At 35.2% G+C, this 13,363-nt stretch overlaps 1 protein-coding gene across 3 annotated transcripts in view; it reads left to right on the top strand.

Annotated features, from left to right (window-relative positions):
* Window positions 1-13,363, top strand: part of UHRF2 (ubiquitin like with PHD and ring finger domains 2) — an 84,675-nt gene that overhangs the window by 38,203 nt on the left and 33,109 nt on the right. For all 3 annotated transcript variants that reach the window (XM_032306567.1, XM_032306565.1, XM_032306566.1), the window contains one exon: window positions 11,819-11,928. In XM_032306567.1, coding sequence (XP_032162458.1) covers window positions 11,819-11,928 — 110 coding nt within the window. The remainder of the gene's footprint in view (window positions 1-11,818; window positions 11,929-13,363) is intronic.

Below are 13,363 nucleotides of genomic sequence, written 5' to 3'. Positions count from 1 at the left end.
CCCATGTTCTGTTGCTTATGCGCATTAGTTTTTGTAGGGTGCATCTTGCCCAAAAGTAGAATTTTGGGGTTGTAAAACCTGTATATCTTGACTTGTATAGATAGGACCAAATATTTAAGTAGCTGTATCAGATTGCACTTCTACAGCAGTATTAGAGGTTCCATTGCTCTGCATTCTCATTCATAGTTAATTTTGTCACACTTGAATTTTTGCTAATCAGAGGGGTATATAATAAAATAGTATATCATTATGGTTTTGATTTGCATTTCCTTGACTAATGAGATTAATAACCTCATGTTTGTTGTCAATTTAGATACCTTTTGTGACAACCCTGTTCCAAACATTAATGTTTTGTTGTTAAGTCTGTATTACTGATTTTTTTTAAGGAGTTCTAATTATGAAGACTTGACCATTTCAGTTATGTAAAGGGTAAAGATTTTCACTTTTATAGTTTTTCTTATATTTTGAAGCTCTTAAAAGTTATAGTCACAAAAAGAAATTATAACTATCTGAGGTGATGGAAGCTAACTTTTTGTGGTAAACATTTGTCAGTATATACATCTATCAAATCATTAGGTTATATACCTTAAACTTACAGTGTATGTCTATTATATCTCAGTAAACATGGGAGTGGGCAGGAGAGAAACTTTTCACCTTTTAACCCAAAATGAGTTAAGATATTATTTAAAAAGCTTTGTGGTTTTGCCTTTGTTAGGTCTTTAATCCATTCAATGTAGGTTTTGAGATAAGGGTTTGACTTATCTTGATATATATAGATAATGATCTTTCCTGGCATTGCTTATTAAAAAGCCCATTTTTCCCCACACTGGTCTTCAGTATCACCTCATATCAAGTATGTAATTTGATGGATCCATCTGATTTCCATTCTGTACCATTGGTCTATTTTTGTGTATCCTGTCAGTTCCACATTTTGATGATAAGACAGAACAGGGCTTTCTACCTTGCTCTTCAGTAGTTCTGTTTTCTTAGGTCTTTGTGCTTTCATTTGAGTTTTCCAAGTCATCTTGGTAATTTAAACTTAAAAACCATTGGGAACTTAATACATATTGTGTTGACTCTAATCCAGAAATGTGCTTTTTCTCCATTTGTTTAGGTCTTTAATGTGTTTTTCTCCTATTAGCTTGAAACATATAACATGTTTTTATAGGTTCAAAATAAATCAGTGATGGCAGGTATATGGTAGAACCTATTCAATACTCTCCAGACATCTGATCTTACCCTATTAACTTTAGGTACTACTTACTGTTCCTATAAATGCTTTTGCGGGGGGGGGGGGGGGGGGGGGGGGGGGGGGGGGGGGCAGTCACTGGTATGTAAGTAACCTTTAATCTTGTATGTAGTAGCTTTACTGAATTTCCTAGTTTTAATTGACACATAGATTTTGGGGGGAATTTTTATGATTATCTCTGAATTAGGACATTTTTGTCTTTTAATCTTTTTTATTCACCAGCTGTGCTCTAGTACATTATTGAAAGGATGTGGTGATAACAGACATCTTTTTTCTCCCTTATCGCTAAGAAAAACTTTTCAAAACTCCACCAACAACTATAGTATTTGTCATAAGCATTTTGTGGATAAATGCTGTCCTGGATTTGCACTGACAATATTTTGTGTGGAATTTTTGCATTTGTGTTACTGAGTAAACTTTGCTTGTTAATTTGCCTGTCTAGCTATCCTTCAGAAATTATTGGGTTTTATAAAAAATAGAATAATATTTGTCTTATAATGAAGTTTTGTGTTTTTTTCTTGACTGTTTGGTAGAACTTCTCAGTAAAGCCCTCTGGGGCTGAGCTTTCTTTGTGGAAGGATTTTTATGATTGGCTCAATTTCTGTAATGATGGGGAGACTCTGATTTCCTATTTCTTGAATTAACATTTTATATTTTTTTTCTAATTTTATTTGTCAGAAGGAGACACAGTGAGAAAGGGAACACAAGCAGAGGGAGTGGAAGAGAAAGAAGCAGGCTTTCCACTGAACGGGGAGCCTGATGCAGGGCTTGATCCCAGGATCCTAGGATCATGACCTGAGCTGAAGGCAGACGCTTAACTACTGAGCTACCCAGGCACCCCTAAAATTTTATTTTTTTAGGAACTTGATTTTACCTAAATTTTATTTATTGTCACAAGTTTGTTTAATGTCATTTTTTATTGTGCAGTCTTTATTATGATGTTCCCTTTTTTATTCCTGAGTTTAGTTTGTGACTTTTTAATCTGTCCCACCAGATTATGAATTTTATTAAGCTTTTGCAGATAAGAAGCCTACAGCTTTGATACATTCTATATTATTATATTGAAGGTACAAAAGGAGAAATGCAGGACACCCTTTTTAATCTATCTTGGATATTTGGCAAGGATATTTGACAATAAATAGATAGATATTTAATCTATTTTGGATATTTTATTTGAGACAAGGATATTTAATTCCAAGGGAACTTGGAATTAAAGTCCATGCTTGTTTCTGTTTTTATTGTTGTTTTGTTTTGTTTTATTTTTAAGATTTCATCTGTTTATTTGTCAGAGAGGACAGGAGCACAAGCAGGGGGAGCGGCAGGCAGAGGGAGAAGTCGCAGGCAGAGGGAGAAGTCGGCTCCTTACTCAGCAGGGAGCCTGATTTGGGACTCAATCCCAGGACCCTGGGATCATGACCTGAGCCCAAGGCATATGCTTAACCAACTGAGCCACCTAGGTGTCCATCTATTTTAAATTTCTGAGTACCAAAAAGTGAATATGCTTAAACTTCTAGTGATCAAATTATATTTTTAGTGTCATTTTCTGTTTCTGTTTTAGCACTGAAGAAAATTCAGAACAAAAGTTTGTGTAGTTTAAATCTGTTTTTTATAATACTTTGTTCAGTTACTGCTATGCATATTATATTTAATACCACATGAAGTTATATTAGTTTAGGTATTGATGAGTGGAATTTAAATTCTATAACAAGAAAATAATTTATCTAAGGCTAAAACTAAACTATGGGTGACTTTATTTTCAGTGCCATTTTTTTAAGAGCTTTATTTACTAAATTTTATCCATACTCTTTTATCATCAAGTCTCTTTAGTGATATTTTTAACATTCTTACACAGTACAACTTTGGTGTCCATTTTCAAGTTATAAATCAAAACTCCCTGTATTTTGACCATATGGGTCAGCTTGTGGTGCTTAATCATATATATAAACATGTTACTGCTTCAGAGCCTTTGCACTTGGTGTTCCCTTTGCCTGTTCTGCTCCGCAGATACTTGCTCTGTCTCTTGTCACAGTTGTTTGTTCAGACGTCACTTCAGAAGACGTCACTTTCTTGATTGTGTTGTATAAAATTGTATATGCACATGCCAGGCATAGATTCCTTGAATTCTTTCCTTACTCTTATTTTTCTTTGTAATATTGATTATCATCTGACATTTGTCTTTCTTGGCCTACTTGTGGTAGTTTTCCTATTCTTGCTGCAAAAAATTACCACAAACTTGGTGGCTTAAATAGTATAACTCACCATTTTATAAGTCCTTTAAGTCAGAAGTCTTGTATGGATTTCACTGGACTAAAAGTGTTGCAAAGATGTGTTACTTTTGGGGGACTTTGAAAGAGAATCTATTTCCTTGTCTTTTTCAGATTTTGGAGGCCCTACACCCCAATTCCTTGGCCCACTGCCCACTTCCTCCCTTTTTAACATTACATTTCTGACTCTCCTACTTTTAAGTTTCCCTGTAATTAACTTGGGCCTACCTGCATAATCCTATTTCAAGGTCATTACTTAATCCTGTCTACAAAGTCCCTTTCACCATGTAATATAATATTCATATGTTCCCACACTTAGGATCTTGAGATCTTTGGCACTTATTTGTTCTGCCTGTCATACTACTAAAACATTAATGCCCTTTTGGTAGCTGCCATGTGCCAGGCCCTGTTCTAGGTACAAGTTATAATGCATATTCAGTTAATAGAGTATTTCACAGAATCGGAGATCAATGGTTTTTGTTTTGTTTTGTTTTGTTTTGTTTTTAACATCTCAAAATGTATTTTTAAATTGCTATTGGAACACAGTTAGGTTCTTTTCAGAGATTTGAGTTTGCTTCTGCTAGGCACCTTGGAGTACCATCTAACTTAACATTCTCTGAGCCTTAGACCACACAGGTAGTATGAATTTGTATCTGCAAAATAGCATGAATCATACCTTTTGTGGTTCAGTTCTTGGGATACTTTTTCTCTTTTTACTCAGTGATAACATCAAAATAATCCTGTTTATTTTCTGTCTCTACCTGCAAGGTGGTTTATTTACCATTTATCTTAAACTGTGAGAAGAACCATTTGGTATCCTAGCTTTACTTGAGGGTCCTTAGACACCTCATCTCAGACTTTTTTCTTTCTTATAATTTCATAAAATAGTGTGTCTTAGAGTTGGTTGGTTTCCATCTAGAGTACCAACTTTAGGGGTGGTTCTTAGACTACCCCATTGCAGGCCAATTTCTTTTTTGGTAGTATATAAAATACTGTATTTTACATTTGTTGGTCTATTAGATTGAAATGAAATGTAGTATTGAAGGAATTTTCATGTTTTTTGGTGTGATTTATGCTTCATAAACTTTGTGCAAAAGAAATGGGTATGGTAGGCCTTCAGCTAAAATGATAAAAGAGTGAAAAAGTGATTCTTGTTTTGAAATTGTTTTTGTGGGGCGCCTGGGTGGCTCAGTGGGTTAAGCTGCTGCCTTCGGCTCAGGTCATGATCTCAGGGTCCTGGGATCGAGTCCCGCATTGGGCTCTCTGCTCAGCAGGGAGCCTGCTTCCTCCTCTCTCTCTCTCTCTCTCTCTCTGCCTACTTGTGATCTCTCTCTGTCAAATAAATAAATAAATAAATCTTAAAAAAAAGATATTGAAATTGTTTTTGTGATATTTATTGAAGCATCTATTGAAATACATGGAAGGTTTCTGTTTCCAGGTAGGATGGACTAGCTAGCAGTAATTAGCATTTTTACCTAAAACAACTAGAAGATCCAGATCAAATACCATTTTCATCTGAAGGCAACAGAGAGGCAACGAGAACCACCAGGGCTTAGGACTCTGGAATGGGAAGAACTTCAGAAGGCAGTTTTTTGTAGTTGCTTTTGGCCCTGGGAGCTTTGCTAATTACAGATGCAGAGCATATCTAATGGAAAGCAGTTGGGGGCATGGTGGAAACAGAAATCAGAGCTTTAGGCAAGTAATGGGGATGGCCTGTTTTCCTGATACAACTTTTGCTAAATACTGAAGTTTTGCTGGGCAGGAGGCTAAAAATGTAAGTAAACAACGTGGTGGAATTTTCAGCAGTTTTAGGAGACAAATATAGATTTGGGGATCACTAGTGGAATGGTCCCACAGAGTGGATGGCTAAGACAAGTGTGTAGCCTAAATTTTAACTAAGACTATAAACAAGACTTGCCTTTGCATAGTTGCTGAATAAAATATTAAAACACCAGAGTATCTCCCAGCAGAAGGAAGATTGCTCCCTCTTTGTGGTATAGAAATATCTGAAGCCTCCTCTAATGTCTTATATTTATACTATTGAATTCTTAGGTTTGGTTTGATAACATCTTTATTTTGGCTTCATTTTTTGTAACCTGTTTTTCATTAGAAATGTATTTCTAAATTGAGAATTTTTTCATCTGTGTTTTCAGATGCTGTTCTGTATTCTGGCTTATGCTGTATCTGATGAAAACTCAGCTTCTAGTCCCTCTGTTTTTATCTTTAGTTTTCAGCAACATTATTTCAATAAGCCACTGTGTTTTCTTTATATTTATCCTGCCATGAAGCCAAAAACACTACAAAAAGACAGGGTCACGTAATGAAAAACCAGCCAGAAAAATGAAGCTGATCTTTGAGACACCTGGGTGACTCAGTTGGTTAAGCTTCAGCATTCTGCTCAGGTCATGATTCCAGGATCCTGGAATCGTGGCCCACAACAGGCTCTCTGCTCAGCTCTCCTTCTCTCACTGCCCACTTGTGTGCTCCCACTTGCTCGCTCACTCTCTCTCAAATAAATAAAACCTATTTAAAAAACGCTGGTCCTGATATTTCAAGTTCTCAGGGATTTTAGAGTGATTATGATTTAAATGCTCAAGAAAATGAGAAGATGGAGAATTTCAACTGAGAATTGGAATCTATAATCACATTGAATCTGTGAAATCACTCTAGAACTGAAAAATACAGAATCTGAAACTAAGACTTCATTAGATTGACTTAAAAGCAGAAGATAGGAGTAGTGAACTCAAAGGCAAGTCAGTGAAGAATTTGGATAAATTGAAACATGGAAAAAAATAGGAGAAACAATACAGAAAAGACTTTTGGACATAGGGGTCCTGGTAAAAGGTGTGCATTACATCTACTTGTAGTTCCTGAAAAAGAGAAAGGTGAAAACAATATTTGAAAATATAATCGCTAGAATTTTCAAAAGTGAGAAGATCCAAGCCCAGGTTAAAGACCTGTGAACACTAAGCAGGATAAATATAAAGAAAGCACAGTGGTGCTGGTGAAATTTAAAGGTAAAAACAGAAGGAATATGAGCTGAGTTTTCATCAGAAATAATAAAAGCTCTAGAACACATGAAACAGCATCTGAAAATACTGCTAAAAAAAAATTCTCAACTTAGAAGTGAAAATAGTTTACAAAAAAATGAAGCCAAGATAGTGATGTTATCAAACCAAACCAAAGAATTCAGTACCAGTAGACTATTACTACTAAAGAATTCTTTAAGCACAGGGAAGGTAATCTCAGAAACAAGGAAAAACAGAAAGGAATTAAAGAACTGAGGAAGGATAACTGAACAAGTAAGTACAAACAGACTATTCACTAGTGAAGTTTCTGTGTAGAATGAAATGGATAACAACAGTGTAAAAAATGGGGGGTGATAAATGAAGCTGTGAAATTCTGACATGATCAAGGTAGTAGTGAAGTAAAACTTAAGATTGATTTCTTGGGTTTATTTACATGGTATTATTACATGGTATATTCTTTAAGAACCACTGAATTAAACTTTTCATAGAATTATTAAGTATATATGATTTAATATATAATTGTAATGTAGCTAAATAGAATTTTAATGATAAAATATAAAAACATTAGCATATTAATAGGTGAAATGAAATAATTATTAGAATGAATCAGAAGGCAATCAAGAGTAAAAAACAGAAAGCTAGATAAAATGGAAAACAATAAAATGATAGAAACAAACCCAAATATTTCAGCCATTTATATTAACTAAATGTGAGCTAGATATTACAGTTAAAGATGAATAGGATTAAAAAAAAATCCATATGCTGCTTATAAGAAAGATTCCTTAAGTATGAAGTCACACAAGTTGCCATTATAAAGATGGATGGGATTCCAAGTAGATGATAACAGTGTAGATTTTTAATCTCCCTAGATATTCTTACACAAACATATAGAACAACTAAAATACCTAATCCAGAATTCATGGGCAACTTGTATAACCATTCAGGGTGTTGTGGTATCCTCTACAAAAAAAAAAGAAAAAAGCTGGTGGGATAAATAACTTAAAGCTACAAGACCAGTGTGTTATTGGTAGCTGTGCAAGAGGTAGGAAGGGGTAACTGTAGGATATATGATGGACCCAAGAATTCTGAAATAATAAACTAACTTAGCAAGCTGTTTTGAGAAAAGCAGGTATGATGGCCATTTCTCAAAATGATCTCCAGTATTTCCTGCTTCCTCGTATTTACACCTTGCATTTTCCCTCCCATATTTTACTTAGGGTTACTCTTGTGACCAATAGGATATGACAGAAGTGATAATTTACTACTTCCAAGATTCAGTTATAAAAACAGTGAATCTTCCATTTTGGGCTCTCTCAGATAACTTCCTTTGGGGGAAGCCAGCTACTGTTTTATGAGGATTTCATACATCCTGGTGGTCTTGCCCTAGTTGAGCCTTTAGATGAGACTGCAGCTCTGGTCAACAGCTTGACTGAAACTTTGTGCAAGATCTTGAGCCAGAACTACCCAGCTATGCTGCTTCCCAAATCGTGATTCGCAGAAACTGTGAGGTAATTTTTGTTTTAAGGTGATTTGTTAATGTTACAAGAGGACTAAGGCAGCAACTGAAGCTAGAAGGGGTATGCACACCAGTTTAGGTGAGTACAAGCAATTTGCAATAAAATTTTAAGGCATTAGCAACCAGCAAGCTCTTAAAATTATCTAGCTAAAACTGTTCCAGGACAAAGCCCCATTAAGAAAAACTACTGGGAATTTAGTCCACACTGAGTAGGATAGGGACAATAAAGACAAAAATAAAAAAGTTAAAAATAGAGAAAGAGAATAGAGCCAGGAGATTTAAGAACGTAAGCTTCCGTAGTATCTTTTTAAAATAATTTGGAGGTGTAATTTACATACAACAATATTATATATATTTATATATATAATACTATATGTAATGTATAATATATATATAATATAAATAAATACTGTATATTTTAAGTGAATATTGGTAAGTACATACATCCATGCCACCACTGTAATCAAGAGCTAGAACATATTCATCACCCCCAAAAGTTCTTTTGGGTCCCTTAGATATCTCCACTATCCTCAGCCTTGGCCCCAGACAACTACTCATTTGCTTTTTGTCAGATTAGATTTTAGTTTCTGTAGTAGTGAATGCATTTCCAAAAAATAATTAAAATAAATGAATTCTATGGAACTCTATAGCTGTGAGCTAATAAAGCTAAGTGAAATGATGCCATCCAGGGATTCAGTACATTTAATTTTTTTCTTTTTAAAAGCATTGATGTCAGATTACATACTAAGAAGAAAAAGGAAAAAATGTAAGGATGTTATCCTCATTCCTTTTAAGGAAAGTATCCCAGAAAGACATTCATGAGTCAAGAAAAGATGAACCAAGGGTTTTAAGTCTAGCCAAAAGGGCCTTCAGAATAAAGGCTGGAGACAAACTGCCATTACTTTGGAAGAACTAGGGTAGTTATTCTCATGAATACTTCCTGGGGAATGTTCTAGAAAACTAGCTTCAGGCCTTCAAGGTGACTGAAGAAAATTTGACATAAAGTGCAGTGATAAACATTAAAAATATTTTTACATTTAGGGACAGCTGGGTGGCTCAGTAGGTTAAGCATCTGCCTTTGGCTCAGGTCATGATCCCAGGGTCCTCGAATCGAGTCCCACATCGGGCTCCTTGCTCAGTGGGTAGCCTGCTTGTGCACGCTCACTCTCTGTCTCTCACACAAGTAAAAAAAATCTTAAAATATTTTTACATTTAGAAGTTAGGACTAAAGTAAGTACAAAGAAGGGCGCCTGGGTGGCTCAGTGGGTTAAGCCGCTGCCTTCGGCTCAGGTCATGATCTCAGGGTCCTGGGATCGAGTCCCGCATCGGGCTCTCTGCTCAGCAGGGAGCCTGCTTCCTCCTCTCTCTCTCTCTCTGGCTGCCTCTCTGCCTACTTGTGATCTCTATCTGTCAAATAAATAAAATCTTAAAAAAAAAAAAAAGTAAGTACAAAGAAGAAAGTATAGCATGTAATGATTATTATGATCTGACATCATAGATCTAACTGTAGGATGTAGGTGGAAATAACACAAAAGGATTAAAACTGTTTTCAGTAATCATGATGACAACTAGTAAGAATGTCTTGTGTGTAATGTGGGATACAGCAAAGCAGTATATATGTAACACTCTAATTTAGATATCCCTGGTATCTTTGATAATTAGTATTTTCTGATTAGGGAAGAAGGAGAAACGGACACGTAATTGTTTTTTAAAAAGTAAATTTACCCTTTAGTTCTGACTTTGATCAAAGCATTTGTGTGAACTTAGGAAGTATTTTGTATGTGTATTCATGTGTATGCTTAAATTTTGTAGCTCTGTCCACTGAAGAAGCCTTGAAACAGTGATCAGTCTTGTTGCAGTAAGCTTTTCTAGTGCCTGAAGTATGGCTTTGAAGTATTTCCACCCAAAAGAAATTGGGCTTCCTTATAGATAGGACCCCAGACTAGGGACAGAAAATGTGCAAGATGAACTTGAAACATCTTGCCTTAGGGATGACAAGGAAAGCCACAAAGACTGCTGACTTCTCATCAGAAAAATTTGGGAGTCAGCTGGAAGTTCCTTTTGGCCAAAGATAGTTTGAATATCAACAAGGAAAATAGTTAAAATGCGTTGAAACACTTCAAATATGTATGTGAATTCGTAGTAATACAGAAACTCATTGGTCACCTATATAGGACATTAGGGAACTATTTCTTAAAGTTGCCAAAGAAAATAATTAATCCGTATTTTTTACACGATGTATCACTGAGTCACCAAATAATTGATGAGGTTTCTTTCTATTGAAGTCTAGCAAATAAATTAGAAAAGAATGCTAGAACTGGAACATCGACACTTTCTAAACCCCAGCGAATTAATCTTAGCATTGAGTATCGACGGCTGCTATCATTATAGGAAAAGAAAACTAAATAAACTGGGTGCTTCCTAAGAGAATAGACCTATAAATAGTTTTACCAAAACATGAACCTGGGTTTGATTAAGCCTTTCTAAATGCAAGGATTGACTTTGTGTGTGTGTGTAAAGGGCCAGCCCTTAACAGTCAAATGGTCTCCACCATCACAGCTACTCAACTCTGCCACTGTAGCACAAAACCATAGAGAATGCGTAAGTGAGTAGGTGTAGCTGTATTCCAGTGAAACTTTATTTACAAAGCAGGCAGCAGACCAGGGTTTTTTACCTCTACTCTGGATCCAGCTACCAACTTACTGGAAATGCAAATAACAGAAAAAAACCTATTTAAACTACACTTTGGGAATGCAGATACCAGAATCAAGATACTGGGCAACTCTATAGGACAAATGGTGGTGGTTCTTCAACAAATTGTAAAGAAAGGTCTACAACAAATGTGGGAATTGATGGATTAGAGTCTTTAAAACACAGGCAAAACTATATAATATGCTTAGGAAGACAGGTGATAAGGCTGAAGAAAATTAAGGTAAATACAAGTCTTGGAAGGGAATAAAAGAGATTGAGGTTGGGAGGGAGCATGCCAAGGGCTTCTGAGGTAAACTCTTCTGCCTCCTGTTGTGGTCAGTGACTAGAGAATGTATACCTTATAACTGATTAAACTGTACATTTATGCAGTTTTCTGCATTTATGAATATCTGACATTAAAAGTTTAAATGTGTTGCATGTGAAAATGTGGGAAAAATCATCAAGCACATTCTAACCAAAAAAAAAGTACACTTTTGATATAGAATGCATTACTAGAGATACAGAGACATTTTGTAAGATAATTTAAGAATTCTAAATCTGTATGTGCCCAATAATATTGCTTCAGAATATAAACCAATGTTGACAGAGTAAAAGGAAAAGTCTATACATAAATCCATAATAGTAGGAAACTTTGAAGAAGCATGTGTAAACAGGTATAAATTGTGTCTTTGAAGAATATGGCTTAGAATCTGAAGGACTTTTCTTTTTAATAAGTAACCTTTAACTCAGAGACGTACTGTATTTACTGGAAATATGTTTAAATCTTTTATTTTGATTCATAGAGTACCATTCAACCTAGTGTTTATAACCTAGGTGAAGTCTAACTTTTTTTCCCTAATATTGCAGTAAAGTTAACACTTTACTTTGAATAGTAACTAATCACTGTTGGACTTTTCCTGCCATTGGAAACAATAGCTCAAGGTGATTAGAATAGCTGGAATCCCAGTTTTAAATCAGTAAAGTCAGTGGGTTTCTGAAATGACTCTTAATTGTTTAGGGTTTAGATTTTGGTGGCAAAAGTTAACTTTTCTCCTTTTTTTTTAAACAGGGGTTCTGAAGGAAAATTAAATGACTGCCAGATAAGATTTGTAAATGAAATCTTTAAGATCGAGAAACCTGGAGCTCATCCCCTGTCATTGGCAGATGGAAAGTTTTTAAGTATGGATTTTTCTTATGGATTTAGACTACGTGTGTTGTACTTGATTGGTATTTTAACCACCCAGGAAATAACTTCTGAGAAAGTATAAGAGTGTAGATCATACAAACATTTGCAAAACAACAATTTTGATCATTTTGGTTTAGTGGACTTAATGGATTTTTCTCAAATGACAAAATTTGTTTTCAAAAAAGTTTTTTCTCGGTATTTTATTGCCATTTTGTTTTCTATTAGATTCTGTCCAAATAACCCACTCAGTAATTTTGTGGCCACCCCAGATTGATTTTTAATAATGAGACTTATTTTTATATGAGTAGAGTCTGACAATGCCAGTTGAGCCATGAGTTTATGAGAAGTAATAAATAAGGTATGAACAATTGTGAGAATTGTATGTATTTCACTACATATTGTATTTGCTTAACATCATACAGCTAGTTGATAACGGAGGCAGGAGTAGATTTGGGGTCTTTTAATTCATGGCTTACTCACTATCTTTCCAAATAGATTACTGTCTCATACTCTCTTCATTCTGGATTTTTTGGAGAAAGTAGTTTATTGACTTTATGCTACATGTCAATATCTAGTATTTTTTTTTTTTTTAAGATTTTATTTTTTTAGGTAATCTCTATGGCCAACATGGGACTCAAAACCCTGAGACCAAAAGTTGCCTGCTCTACCTAGTGAGCCAGCCAGGAGCCTCAATATCTAGTATTGTTTTAGAAAAATACTCCCAACTAAAGGCTTCTGCTTAACTTTTTCTTACCGCAGTTGTGCAAGATAATAGCAAGACAATACCTTTAACAGATCAGTAAATAGACTTTCATGTTACTAGTCTAAGCCATTCTCATTCTTTGAGATTGCAATGCTGGTATATCTAGATTTGAATTAATAGCCTTCAGGCATACTCTGTATGATTACTGGTGTGGTTATATCCTAGGAGTAAAAGTAACTTGAATAAACCTGTTTCTTTTTTTTTTTATTTTTTAAAGATTGATTTATTTTATTTTAGAGGCACGAGGAGGAGGCATGGACAAGGGCAGACGGGGAGAAAAAAAAGAATCTTAAGCAGACTCCCTGCTTAGTGTGGAGCCTGATGCAGGGCTTGATCTTACAACCCAGAGATCATGATCTGAGCTAAAATCAAGAGTCAGATGCTTAACCAGCTGAGCCACCCAGGTGCCCCTGAGTAAACCTATTTAATGTGAAGTTAGTCATTCTCAGTAAAACACAATACAAATCCAAGATAGATGAGGATTTTTTGTCTTTCTCTTATCTCTTAGTACATCTGTATTCTGTTCTCTCTCATTCTCCATATCTGTCCTCTGCCGAATACTAATCACCTTATAGCTACAACTTTAAATTTGTATGTAAAGAAATCATTTCACAGCAACAACCAGATTGCCTTTGATCACATCACTCTCTATACCAAAAATCTAA

The sequence above is a fragment of the Mustela erminea genome, chromosome 12 (assembly GCF_009829155.1).
Source record: "Mustela erminea isolate mMusErm1 chromosome 12, mMusErm1.Pri, whole genome shotgun sequence".
NCBI lineage: Eukaryota > Metazoa > Chordata > Mammalia > Carnivora > Mustelidae > Mustela > Mustela erminea.
This window is presented reverse-complemented; position numbering and strand designations above follow the sequence as displayed.